We start from the raw sequence: 13995 nt of genomic DNA on the forward strand, positions 1-13995 counted from the left end.
AAGGTACACTGTCCAAGGACACACCTGACCTGCATCGAGACCCAGCCTGTCTTCAAACAGAGCTCCAGCTGCATACACAGCATCAACTGAATACTGAACAATATCAAAAATATGGTATAAGGAAAGAAAACAGAACTGAAATGCGTAATGGCATATTTATACACATTTATCAACAGTCAACAAAAAAGGCGGCAAGTTACACATCCATTCTGTATGCTAACAATCTCGATGCACATAGATGTAAACACACATGCTTGGATGATGCATATACATATAGCCACATAACAGAGTAGATGACCTGAAGGAGCTACGCTGGGGAGCAGGGGAAGGGGTTACCTACTGCAAAACCTCACCTCATTCTCGATCTGCACATGGACATTCAGGGCAGTGTTGCTTTAAGGCTATTTCTAAGGCTGAATCTTTTCTTGTCTGACCCCTCAATATAAAGATCTGTTGAAGCACTTCCTCCTCTTACCCAGCACAACTTGAGATAGAGATATATAATATATATTTACCTATATACTTTTTAAAGGCCCTATATACTAAAAGGCAGGAATAGGAAAGGGGGGAGTCAAAGGGAGGAAAATCTTCTCAATGGATCAGTTTGCCCCAGTGCAGGAATTTTCTGTGATGTAGTGGCAATGGCCATGGCAGCCATATGCAGTGAACAAGGTACTAGTTTAAAATGATCAACGATCACAGGTCTCCCTCCCTATCAGATCTGAAGCTCTTTGTTGCAACGAAGGGGGAGAGTGAAATACTTTAAGAAACAGAAATATTCCTGAAGTGGGGAAAGTGATCACTAATTTAAACTCCTCCCCTTACCTGCTTCAAGGTGGCAAAAAGCTGAGAGATACTGTAATTTCCAGCTCAAGTGCCTGTACGGCTAAGGGAAAGGCTTTCCTTAAAAATATATATCTATAGAACTATACATATAGATCATCTTCTTAGTGACATTCTGATTTTATTACATAGCTCCTGGGTCACTCTCCCCCCTCTATCTACATGGTAATGGAGTGGCATACAAAAGAAGCCACATACTCAAATTGATAACCAAAGTTACCAGATCACAAGATGTGTTTCAACTGGTACGATTTAAAAATCCTGAATTCCCTTGATTTATTCTGATCTATTCTTGATATAACTGGAAGGTCTTAAAAATAAACTTTTTTTTTAATCAGATTATGACAATTTCCCAGCAATATTACAGTGTGTGACAATGTGCCATAATTAAGGAAAATTTAATTGAACAAGATAGTGATGCAAAGATGAAATTTTAAGGATTATACATATGGTTGGGAACACCCAAGTGTCATCCTGCAGTACATAAAAGCAGTCTAAAGTCTGCTAAAAGATTTCTAAAATCAGGAACTATTTTTTAATGTTTTCTTCTTTTTCTAATATAATTTCTATGTAAGCATTAGCTTAACAGTGGAAAGTTGGTATAGAACTAGACTGTCCCCAAAACGTATGTCTACAATGAAATATTGAAGGAGGTTAAAAAGTAACATAATTTTCAGTTTATATTTGAAAAACTGGGGCTATATTTGAAAAACTGGGACTAAAATTCACCCTCTGACCGTTTAATGTAATGAATCAATGGAAATGAGCAAATTTATAAAGTTATAGCCCCAAGGAAAAAAACCAAAACCATAAAACCAAAACCATTTTTACACTTTATATATAGAGTAAAAAAATTTAAGCATGACCTCTGTTAAGGATTGACCTAACAATGCAAACAGGTTGGAGAGGAACAATACACCCGAGTTTCCCCTGGGTTACATCGCACCCAGGCAACAGAGGCTGTTTCCTCTCCTCTCCTCTCCTCTCTCCCAGGCTTCAGGCAGTCAGCCGGGCTTCCCTGTGGACAGCCTGGACATGCCAGGGAGTTGGGGTGATGGTTGGAAAAGATGAGTAAAAATTAACAAAACCACTAAAATCTGCTTCAGCATCCAATAAAAAAAGTCAGTAAAACCAAGGCAAAATTTTTCTGGTAACAGGCTATAGCCTTCTCCTCTGCACATCTTCCACCAATGTTACTTCTGAGTTACTGGGGGTGGGGAAGGGGGAGGAAGGACTTGATCTCCTGCTACAGCAGCTTTCCCATCACACAAAACTGATGTGTAACTAACTCAGCCACAAAGATACGGGAAAGTTTTATTTATTAAACAAACAAAAAAAAAGTACTTCAAAATAAAAATGGTAAGTACTGTATGGTAATATTGGAAGCATTTATATACATAGTTTTCTTTGTCTGTTGTTGAAATGTCTCCTGGTCACTTGGTGGCACTTGGGGTCCCCTCTAGCGCCGTCTTCCCTGCTCCCCCCTTCCCCTCCCCGGCTCTCACGGCTCAGTAGACGGAGCTGTTCCTTATGCCACAGCACAGCACCATGCTCAGGATCATCTCGAAGATCTGTTGAGAGACACAGGGGCACCAGTGAGGCACCAAGCAGTATGATGCAGGTCCCCCACTCCATCCCAAGGTCCCGCAATCCACTCTCATGCCAGAGGTAAGGGCAGAGATGCTACATCTTTGCTGCAGTTTTCATTAGGAGTTGGCCAATTTGAGATAAGATGATGTTCTGTCTCTCTCTGGCAGCAGTGGTGTTACATTACAAGCTTCCTGGCTGCCAACTGCACAGCAAATGCCTCAAGATCGCTGGCTCCAGCATTACAGCCCAGCCTTTCTACAGGCACTGGGTTACCAGCCCGTGCCACCCACCCCTCACTAGGGAGCAAACCCAACATGGCAAAACAAGCAAATCCTTTCCCACTGCAGACCCCAGCAACAGAACACAAGTGGTTTTGGAGGCAGTGAGCAGGTTTCAATGGTGCTCTGCCCTTCTGGACGGGCTTGCAGGTGGCTCCTGCTCCACTGAGCTTGTCAGGTGCCTCCCCTAACAACGCGACTCCATGGAGGGATCAGTCTTGCCATGTTCCAGAGCAGCTGAGGTGCACAGGGCTGGTGCTGCATGCTGAGCTGCAGGGGCATCTGGAGGAGAGGGATGGATCCAGTCCAGCTGGAAAAAAGGACCACGGCACCCCGAGGTGGCTTTTCCCTGTCCCGCCATGCCGTCACACTTACCATGATCACAGCGACCACGACGGCAGCGATACCGATCAGGTACAGCTTCCCAGAGAACAGGTCATCAATTTTTCTGTGGCAGTTTGAGTTCTGAAGCAGAGAACACACTGGTCAGATACTCTGCTTTCCCCTCACCTCCCCACCACCACCCAGAAAGGCAGGTCAGCTTTCTCACTGTCCTGCTTATGTTCCTAGGTCCTGACTCCAGGACTTCCGACCAGACTTCAACCCTCCACACCTGCCAGCCCCCTCAGCCAGGAACAGCAAATGACAAACCAATGGGAACCTTCAACTTCCTTCTACATCATCCCCAAATAAATCTCTACTCTTTATCTAATTCCCAATAAGTCCCCAAATTTCCTTGGCAGCTGAGGTTTCTCGCAGCAGCTGTGCTGACTGAAGAGCAGCTGTGCCTACCTCAAAAAAGCTTTTCAGGGAGTCCTTTCGGCAGAGGTCATCCCTCCACACGGGAGTGAAAGTTGCTGTTAAAGTATCGGAACCACAGCAGTCCAGCTACATGGAGAGAGGAAAAAAAGCCCAAACAAAACCCAGCATTAGCAGACAGCAAACACTCATGCAGTGCTCTGCCTACCCTTACACTTCCTTGAAGCCACCCAAGACTGAGGAGGCATCTCGGAAGGGGAAACAAGGGAGGGCAATAAGTCACTAAATTAACCCTTTTTTCTTTCCATGCAATGCAGCTGCTTCCTACAATAGTCCCAGACAGATCTGGCATGGCTATCCTGGAGGAGAGTGAATCCAACTCTCTCCAGAGATTTTGTTTCCTGCTGAATGGAGCAAGTATCAGGATTAGTTACTCAGAGCTACATCCTTCGTCCACTGAATTTTTATTTAAATCAGAGGTGCTGAAGTAAATGAAAAGCAACTTAATTAGAGCCTGAGCCAGACTTCCCAGCACAGTGTGAAGGCCAGAATATTGAAGAGAGTGCAACTCTGCTTCTTGAAATGTAAGAACAGCAAACTTGACAGGCTAAGACCTGCATGTAGCATCATTTGCTTTAGACTCTGCTTTTCCCATTCATTTTCCTGACCTCCATTATTAATTCTCCTTCCTCCCATGTTCTCATTTACTCTGGCAGCAGGAAACTTCTACGGAGAAGAGATTTCTACATGGAACTCAGAAAGCAGGCAGCAAAATCCCAGTGCTGTGAACGTATTTGATCCAGTTCACTCAGTTCACTCCAATTCTCTCATAAGCATTAAAATCCCAGCGTTGCCTTCGTTCCCTGCCCAAGACTTGTAGTTCAACTTATTGCCTCTGCCTCGGTGGGGAGGATCAGTCCACATACAGGACAAACCGCCCACAGTTCACCAGCTGTGATCCGCAGCACACCCTATCCATCAGTGCCAGCTCTGGCTGACTCCACGCAGCCTAAGCAGGATGTGCAGCAAGAGCAGCAACATCTTACCGTTTCGTGGAAGGTCTTCACTACAGCTTTCGCGTTGTTCGCATCCGGTTCTCCCATGAGCGCCTGTTGAAGTGCTTGATCGTAGAACTGCTTCACATCTTTGGCTATCTGGGAAAGACATAGGAAAAACTCTCTTTCAGCCAGAGAAAGAGGAGGAAACCCATCCAGCAGATGTGCCTGAAGGGGACAGATTCCCTCTAATGAGACTCGCAGTAAGATGAGCAGTTTTAAAATAGATTAGGACGCCACTTGTTTGCACAGACATGTGAAAAAAGGCCTGTCTTTCATAGGGCTCAACCCCCTCCAGCTGTAGCATGTTAAGAACAGCAAATATTAAGAACCTCATCCACCAGCCAGCAGATTCCAGACAACACTGTCCCAGGGCTCCACAAGCTCTCTCTAGCAGATAAAGACAGCCAAGGCCTGGAGGGTGAACCACAAGATCTGAGATAGCCTTCACCCCATGTGAATGTGCTTCTGGGCTCAGGAATGCAGAAGAGGCTTATTCTGAACACATTCTCCATGTGTTCACACAACACGTGGAGACAAAGCAGGCAGGCAACACATTTGCCACTGAGGCTGCAGAGGCAGGACATGCTGGATAAGTCATGAGGAGGTGGGGTGCGCAAGCAAGGCCATCTGTAGGTATGGGCACCTTGGAATGCTGGTTTGGAGGGGATGGCAGGAATTTGGGAGAGATTGCACACTAAAACCTAATGAGGCACCTCACTTGGGTCAGGCAGCTTAGGTGCATTTAGGTGGATGTCAAACTCTGGCTGTGTCCCTATCTGGAGCTGGGCATCCCTGTCCTGTATGTGGTTATGTAAAAAGTTTCATCCATATTCTAACCCTGCCACTGGCTGGTGAACTGCAGCCACCCATGGGGGTCTGCTCCACAGTGCAAGAACCTCCTAATTATCAGGGTTACTGGCCTTGTGATTTCTCCTTTAACGCTTCCCATAATTCGGAAGAGACAGATGAAAGGAGGATGTGCAAGAGAAGGAAAAAAACCCTATATGAGCAAGAAGGGGAAAACACTTTCTAGAATATCTGCTCTTGGCAGCACAGACTGGATTAGCACATGAAAAAAGAAACTGCAGCAAGAAGGAGCATGATTTCAATCAATTATCCCAGAATTCCTTTGTCACTGCTCAAAAGAGTTTGCTTTGGAGGGCAGTGTTCTCCAATCAAACCATTTGATTCTGGTACATGAAAAAATATAAAAATAATCCTACTGCTTCTAAAGCATCTCCAAGAAGGCAGCTAAGGGAGACACTGCCTCCAGCTTTGTGGAAGAGTGTCCCCTGCTGGAAGCAGCTCTTGATGTCTGGGATCATTCTACACTCCCTCCCAGCTTGCATTGCTCGCAGCCAAGGCAGGGAGAAGCGAGCCACCTGCCTTGTGAGCAGGGACTTCAAAACAGCCCATTCATCATCCAGGCTGTAAACCAGCTGATGCCAACAGGCTGCCACCCTTCATTTTAACTGCAAAATTAATTTTAGGGGCTGAGGTCATTGCTCTTGTATTAGCAAATCCTAAATTCTCAGCTTTATGCTCTAATATCCAAGCGCCTTCTCCCCAGGATGGAACACAACAGCCATGGGGTCCCTCTTTACTCAGCCTTCACTTTTTTTTTGCTGTTATTGCAGTTGCACATCTTGGACTCTTCAGGATTCACAAACCTAACATCTGCGGGAGGCACAGCCCCTCTGCAGAGGTTAATTTAGTTCACTAAAGTGCTAGGAAACAGCACCCTGCCTGCATAATAATATGTTTAGCCACAGAAGAGTTTATTCCAGTGAAAGTCATGCTCTCTCCCGCTGATGACTACACGGGGTTCCCATTCAGGCCAAGCCCTCAGCCATGGACTATATGCATGTGAAAGCTGAGCAGGCCACCACCTACTTACACAGCTGGCTTGCGTCTCTTAGTAAAGTAAACACATTTCCTACTCTGCCAAGAGAGTCCTAACCTTGGCTTTGAGTACAAGCAGTCCCCTTCTCTCCTCCAACCCTGGAGGCCCAGTGATCAACACCCAGCCTGCTGCTTGCTGCAGCACAGCCACAGCTCCCATACACGGACAGTTTTGCACTTTGAGATGAAACTCTGCATTTCTGTGAGCACATGTGACCATAATGAAAGGAAGGTGAGTAGAAACAGAAGGTGAAAAGCTGCAATTTTCACTTCTACCCTTTAGTTCACCCCCTCCAACCAGAAAACCTCATCGGAGCAGTCCCTAGAAGGGTGCCTGGTACAGACACAGGGTTTGTACCCCTTGTGCATGCACAACTTGTGGATCATCAGCAAGCCCAGTCCTGGCAGACAAATGGCCCAAAGCAGGTTATATGATACTGCTGAACAGTAGGAAGCACCAAGCAATCCTGTTAATGCAGGCTCTCCCCGTACAGTATTCCCTCCCTTTGGCACTATGCTGCTGGGTTCGCTCTTTGTTCCTTGGCACCTAGGACGTGCAGATGGCTTTCCTTCATGACTTCATGCATGAATCAACTCACTCTGTGACTGACAGTGTGGCAGCACGAAGGAGACCCAAGTGAGACAGGCTATTTTTATTCCAGACATTGCACTACATACCCTAAGGGGCAGCTGCTACTGTCAAGTGCTCACATTTAAAGTTCATCAGCCTGGCCAAGAGGAGTTAGGTGACCTGCCCAGGTCACACCACTAATCCAAGCCCCCATGACTCTGACTCGGTTTGGGAGCAGCTTGTAAGCAAAACAGCTCATGTCAGGATCTGCTGTGGTTCTGCCCAGGCCTCCCAGTCCCACAAACACAGGTATCAGAGTTGTCTTACCTGGTCTTTGTTGACAAATCCCCAAATTCCAGCCGCAACTTCGCAGGCAAACAGGATCACCAGGCAAGTGAAGAACTGCAAAGACAAATCAAAAGAGGGGTCCTGAACATATCTGGCTACAGGCAAAAGCAGCAATTAGGTGGGTAGAGGTGTGGTTCTACTGACAGAGATCAGAGCAAGGTGTCATCTGACTTCAAAACATTTTATCTCTCATACACACACTTAGCCCAAACACGTTTTCCTGTAACTCATCGGATGCCACCCCATGTCCAGGCTTCCCACTGGGATGGCTGAGCAGGGGTTAGAAAGCCTTCCCCACAAAGGTATGGCAGGGATGAAGATGCCCTGAGCACCATGAGATATATTGTTCCTCTGCATACACCTGCAGGACCCTCCAGACAATGTTCCTGCTCTGCCACAAGTGCTCCAAGGACAGGAATTGCCAGTGAGGGGTTAAAAGCACATTTCAGCTGCTGAGGAGCTGGGGATGTCAGGGTGTGATTTATGACCAGCTCTCCAGCAGCCACAGCCCTGCAAGGCTACTGCAGTTTTTTGCATAAATACTAACACTGACATTTTCCCACAGTCCCACCCTGTTTGTACAATTCCAGCAGTCCTCCCTGCCACCCCCCCAAAGACTCCCTCCATCTTTTTGTTCAGAACACATTGTGATGGTAGGTCTGTTAGACTGGGAATGGGAAGCTGTAAAGCTCACACATAAGAGTCAGGTGAGAAGGCACAGAGAGGCACGCTTCATATGCAGCCAACATCACCTCTGTGACAGTATCACTTAGTGGCTTCTTCCTGGGAAAAGCCCCAAAGCGGGAGAGGTGCCATGGAATTAAAGAAGCAAAAGCCCCTGGCTCCTGCGCAGTCTCTGTTCCAGACACATTCAGGACATTTCTTCAACAACAGAGGAAACAGGAGTTTCCAGAATGATGCCATGACCTGGCTCTCATGTGCAAGAGCAAAGGGTTATCAGCAAAATGGAAACAAGACTATTAACCTGACAACAGGAAAGGACTTGTAACATCCTTGTCCAGTTCCTGAACAACCAACTCCTATGTTAACACCTATCTATCCCTGATTCCGTAGGAATATCTTTGGGGGACCCAGTCCCATCACCCCAAGGACTCATATCACCCTAAATTATGGGCGTGATGCCACTGTAAGTCTCTGGTTAAGCACTAGGGCTCATTCTTGCAGTGGTTACCCTCCAGTGAAGGATGGCTTGTTTATCCCAGATTTGCAGCCACAACTTCCTGCAGACTCAGTTCTTCTGCAAGTTGGCTGCAGAACACCAAGAGATGCAGCTCGATGCTATGGGAACACAGCGATGTTCCTGGCCAGGCAGCTGGATGTGTCCCAGCCCCTTCCCAGGGAGCAGAGCCTGCTCCATGCCAAGCTCCTGCCTTCCTTGGGTCTTGTCACTCACCATCCATGATGCCTTTGACACAGGATTTTGACAGTGTGGAGCTTCCTGGTACTTTTCCCTTCTGCAGTAAGCCCATAGTCACTCCATCAGCGAGCTGAAGGAGCAGGGAGTGTGGCTGCTTCCCTGCACACCCTGAGGACTCTGCCTGGAAATGTCCTTGGAGCACGGTGGGAGCCTTGGCCAGCAGAAAGTGTCCCTTACAAGGCATCTCCAGCCTTCTCTTAGCAAGCCAAGGTGTGAGCAAACACGGGCAGCTCACAGCAGCTAGAGCTACTAATTTCAGCCAAAGCAGACGGTTCCCTGTCGGGCCTCAGGTACGTTGTACCATCTGCCCTTCTAATCCTCTTTCCAACTTCAAGAGGGAGTGAAGGGTAATTCAGGGTCTGTAATCGCTTGCATTAACAAAAAAATTAAAATCCAAAGCTGCCAGACCTTGCTACAACAAACCCTGTCGGATTGTGTGCAGGCTCCTCTATTCCCAGCAGCAGGGATAATGCCTACAAACTCCTACAGCAGCTCCCATCCACTGACGTTCAGAAGCGCTTTATAAACACTGGGGAGAAGCCCCCCTTCTAACTGGAAATCAGCAGCAACCAGAGGTGAAGTCATCTGCAAGAGCAAGGGAAAGCAGCTCCATTTCCCTCTGATCCCAGCTGAGTCCACACCCATGAGTCACTACACCCCACAAAGAATCCTCCAGTCCAACGAAGCCAAGCGCTAGAAAGTCATTCCAATTTAAAAAAGAAAAATTAAAAAAATTATGTTTTACCCCTCCAGTTTTATTTTTTATGCATTGAGTTTAAAGCTGAACCACATGTGAGAACTTGCTTTAAATAAATGGGTCTCCCTTGCCCTCAAGGCAAAGGCTTTTGGTGTGTCTATAGTTTATACAATTAAGTTCATCCCGTGCCAGGAATCTCGAGCTGCTGCCTCAAATCAAGGACACCTGTAGCATTTTAGTAATGGATTTTCCAGGATGTACCTAGATGTTCTTACTAACATATTGTGGGAAACCTTTGCTGTTTCCTTGTCCAAACAAATAAAAATAGTAGATGATTCCCTAAAAGAACTGGAATTGCCACAGGCAGCCTTGAGAAGGAGTGAGAGGGGAAGCTGTAGAGGACACTAGGTAAGAAAGAGGGATTAATGGGTGCTTGGTAAGACAGCCAGACCATGGGGGGTATAGAAGCAAGGGGAGAGTTCACATACAACAGAGGAAATGAGTGTCTAAGAGTCCTGCTGATCTCACCCCTTCTGCTATGCCACTGGCTTTAGCCTCTTCCCTGCAGCCAGGCTCAAGCAGGAGCCTGCCAGCTCAGCTGGAGCTTCATGGGCTGGACAGAGATGCCCTTGACCAAACAGCGCTGCCTCGCTCCTTGCAGAGGTCACCTAGTTCCCACCTCCATGCTCACGCATCCTCCCAGTCCCATTTGTCGGAAAAGCCCCCAGCAAGGAAGGCACAACCTTGTGCTGCCTGGCAGGGAGATCGTGGTGCCAAGTAGCTTCCAAAGCTTTGTGGCTCTTACCGTTCCCAGAAGACACTGAGACTCCTGAATAGCGCCGTAGCATCCCAGGAACCCCACAAACATCATAACAGCTCCAACTGCGATCAGGATGTAGATTCCTGCAAGGGAGAGTGAGATGCGTTACTGCAGAGCTCTGTACAGCAGCATCTTAGTGCCTGGCCAGACCTTCTGGCTGCCCAGGGCGGATAACTACAGGTGTGCAGGATTAAGGCCAAAGAGGTATGAGTAGAGGCGGCAGCAGACACAGTAGAACACAACGTACATGAGTTGGGTCTCACCAAAACTTTAATAACTCCATCACTTCCCAGATCAGAGGAAACAGAGAGCTCAAGCAGTACTAGACAGAGGATGTTATCAGGAAAGACAAAGGCTTTACACCATCCTCAAAGCTGTAGCAGGGAGCTCCCCTGGCATGCTGTTTTAAATATTTAAGCAGAGATGAAAATGATTAGTTAGCATATCTTTTAAAATAAACAGTAAGGCATATGGTTTATTTATATTTAATGTCATACAAATATTGATTTGGCTAACATTTTAAAGGCATATGAACCACAAAACTAAGGGAACAGCACTGCTTAAGCATCTCACGTAATAAAATCTGGCTTTTTTGTTACAGGTTCTTCAGCGAATATGACATTTTTTACTTGAACTTACTGAATTTGCATAGCCAACTTGCACCATAACTAGTTCAAAGCTTGAAATGAGGCATCGGGAGCGGTTCAAAAAAACAGAGGAATGAAAGTTTATTCATTCAGGAAACAAGAGCTTAGCTCAAGGCTCAAGTCTGCTGCCATGAGTAATCACCATGGTCTCAGCAACCACGAGACTGGTGAAGCCATAGTGACTACTCAGCCAAACACTACCAGCTCAGTTAAATTTGACACAGCTTTCTCCTGGTGTATCCCTTATATTTAGTACATTTTTGGTTAACTAATATTCTCAAGTAATGTGGTTCTACTACTCTCTAAGTGAATCCTACTTCTCATCCAAAAGCAATTTGATACATGTAAAAAATAACCAAATAATTACAAATGAGGCAAGACTGCAGTCATTTTTAAAGGATGGTGAGAAAAAAAAAAAGTATCATGATGAGAATAAAAGAACATGGGGCATCCCACAGGTAACAGGAACACAGTGAATCTTACTAGTGCTTGGAGACACATCCCTTCAGTGAAATGTTTTCTTCTGCTATGAGTCAAAATGTTTAACAGTTATTAATCAGTCTGTCAGCTCTCCTTTAGGAACAGCCCTAACATATAAACAGAGCTCAAGATTAAAATTGCTTGTACATGCTCGTCATGTTTAAGATTTTTCTTATCTCTGCAGCTTTTAAACAATCTTCTGATAATTAAAGTGCAAAGTCTAAAGGGCGTGCACTGAGAGCAGAGTCAAGTCAAGTAAACCATTCTCTAAAACACCAGATACATAATAACTGTCTCGACTTGTTTAAAATTCCCTTACCGATAGGTCAAACCTGGGGGAGGGTAAACTTTGGCTCCCACTTCTTCCCTCTTTAAAACAAAAACCACCAGCACCCGAACAATGCAAGCACTGATGCAAGGGCCGACTGAGCGAGAGGCAGTGACGGATATGCCACCCCAGCACGTCTGGCGCTGGGACTCTCCGGACGGTGTTTCTCACCGGCACCGCACTCGCGCTATATTTAGGTGCCGCAGGAGGGAGGAAGCCAGCTGCAGGGGAAGCACCGGCACAATGGAGCGTGCTGACCCTGCAGGAAGCCCCTCTTCACAAAACTTGACGGCAGCTGTGGCCGGAGACACCAACATCCTTGCAGCAACTCTGCCAGCAAAAGGGGAAGGAGGCGCGAGTTGCATCTCCTGATGTGAACTGAAGGGGTTTCAATAGCACCCAGTAGCCACAAAAACCCAACAGGCAACTGGGTTGTTGAAGCTTCCCAAGTGGGGGTGAGACACCTCCTCACGTGAGGGTGCAAAAAGAAGGGAAAAGCAAGCAAAAGAAACCTCCCTGGAGAGTTTCTTGGAAAGGACAGGCCAGCAGATAGTTTTGTGGTTTTATCGCAACGGCTGGAGATGACATGAGGTGAAGTGGCAGTGGCAGCTGGGCTGAGCTGTATGTGGGGTAGAGGGGCCCCAAAGGGGTTGAGGAGGCATGAAGGAATTCTGTAAAATGAAGGCTGTCTTCTGGACACCTGCCAAGGCCAAGAGAGACTGATGGAGATTTTCAGATGCTACAAAACTGCTGTCTCACAAAGAAGAACGAATCAGTACTGGTGTCTCAAAAAACAGTCAGCTTATTGTCATCAGAATCTGCCAGTGCCCAGGAACCAGCCCTCACCACACCAGCTTGTACCAGCGAAGCTGCTGGTTTGGGTTTTCAACCCAAACCATGTCTGGTTTTTCCATTTTACAGCACTGGGTGGCTCAACTGGAGAGTCTTCATCACAAGTTGCTTTGAGAAAATGAACTTTGCTCACCCCTGAGTGCAGCAGTTTCTGACTTCTTCTCCCATTAGGATGGCAGAGAGAAAACAAAGCTGAGTTGGGGGCAATTCATTTCCATGTCTGAGAAGTCACTACTCCTGATAACTAGCCCAGCAGACGGGTAGCAAGCAGATGCAGCACATCTGGAGATCAAGCAGCATGATGCTGGGACTCCACTGACCAGGTCACTCCCATGGATGGACAGAAGATTTTATTCTCAAATTCTTCAAAATAATCACTGAAGGCAACTTCCAAGTTGAACAAATATAGTCAGAAGATCACAGAGTCATAAAGTAGCCCAGGTTGTAAGGGACCTCAAAAGATCACCTGGTCCACCTTTTGTGCGAACGGGAACTGAGTTGAGACTATCCAGCACCCTGCCCACTTAGATCTTGAAAACCTCTAGTGATAGGGACTCTATCACAGCTCTGGGGAGGTTGTTCTGGGGAACAATTGTTCTCACTGTAAAAAATATTTTTCTGATATAGAGATCACCTAGGAGCCACTGGTGGCTAGGAAAGTCCTGCTCTGAAAACTAGGAAATGAAGGCCCAGTGAGAACCTCAACTGATGGAGGAGACCAAAAGGAAACACGGATATTTGCTGTTTTAGGACAGTCTTCCAGCGGCCTCTGTACTTGCTTCTTGCTGGGATTTTTGGCAGCTTCAAAAAACCAAAACCAAAACTGACCTGCTGAACTCCAACCCCAGACAGGCCATGCAGACCTTGAACTGTCCTGGCTTCCCGCTTCTCTCCCCGCTCAAGCTTCACCAGCTCCTCGTCAGAGCCAGTTCTGCTGTCAAGCAAGGAAACGGCAAGAAGGAAAGCAGGGAAGGGAAGAAGATGTGCACCATGTGCAGCTTCCTGACCGGAGCCCAGCGGATGTGACTGGTGGGGTGGGAGCAGTAGGAATGTGCAGCCAGGCAGGGGAGAGGGCAGTGATGACTGGCCTGATCTCAGAAAACCACAAAAGAACCCTGGAAGGCTTTTGGAATAAAGGCCAGCTTCATTCCCAGGCACAAACAAGCGGCCGTTATGGAGTTGCCTTTTGTTACTGAGCACTACAGCCTCCTGGGATGCAGCAGAACAAGACTCTGCTCCAGAGTTTATTTAAAAACAAGCACAAAATATTTAATGCAACAACAGCATCTTGTACGATGAATGCGGCGGTGTTTCTCCACAGAAATGCTAGGCTGAAGGCTGAGAAAGCAAATGAAGGCAACCAAAGTGCCCAACCACATGCTTT

At 46.8% G+C, this 13995-nt stretch overlaps 1 protein-coding gene across 1 annotated transcript in view; it reads right to left on the reverse strand.

The window, feature by feature from the left end:
- Positions 1-138: 138 nt before the first annotated feature.
- The window catches only part of CD81 (CD81 molecule), a 32696-nt gene continuing 18839 nt past the window's right edge, over positions 139-13995 (reverse strand). The window contains exons 3-8 of the mRNA XM_032692368.1: positions 10290-10387; positions 7329-7403; positions 4517-4624; positions 3504-3599; positions 3087-3176; positions 139-2414 (exon numbers count right to left, since the gene is read on the reverse strand). Of these exons, the coding sequence (XP_032548259.1) occupies positions 2352-2414; positions 3087-3176; positions 3504-3599; positions 4517-4624; positions 7329-7403; positions 10290-10387 (530 nt within the window). The 3' untranslated portion in view covers positions 139-2351. The remainder of the gene's footprint in view (positions 2415-3086; positions 3177-3503; positions 3600-4516; positions 4625-7328; positions 7404-10289; positions 10388-13995) is intronic.

Source organism: Chiroxiphia lanceolata, chromosome 6 (genome assembly GCF_009829145.1).
Source record: "Chiroxiphia lanceolata isolate bChiLan1 chromosome 6, bChiLan1.pri, whole genome shotgun sequence".
NCBI classification, from domain to species: domain Eukaryota; kingdom Metazoa; phylum Chordata; class Aves; order Passeriformes; family Pipridae; genus Chiroxiphia; species Chiroxiphia lanceolata.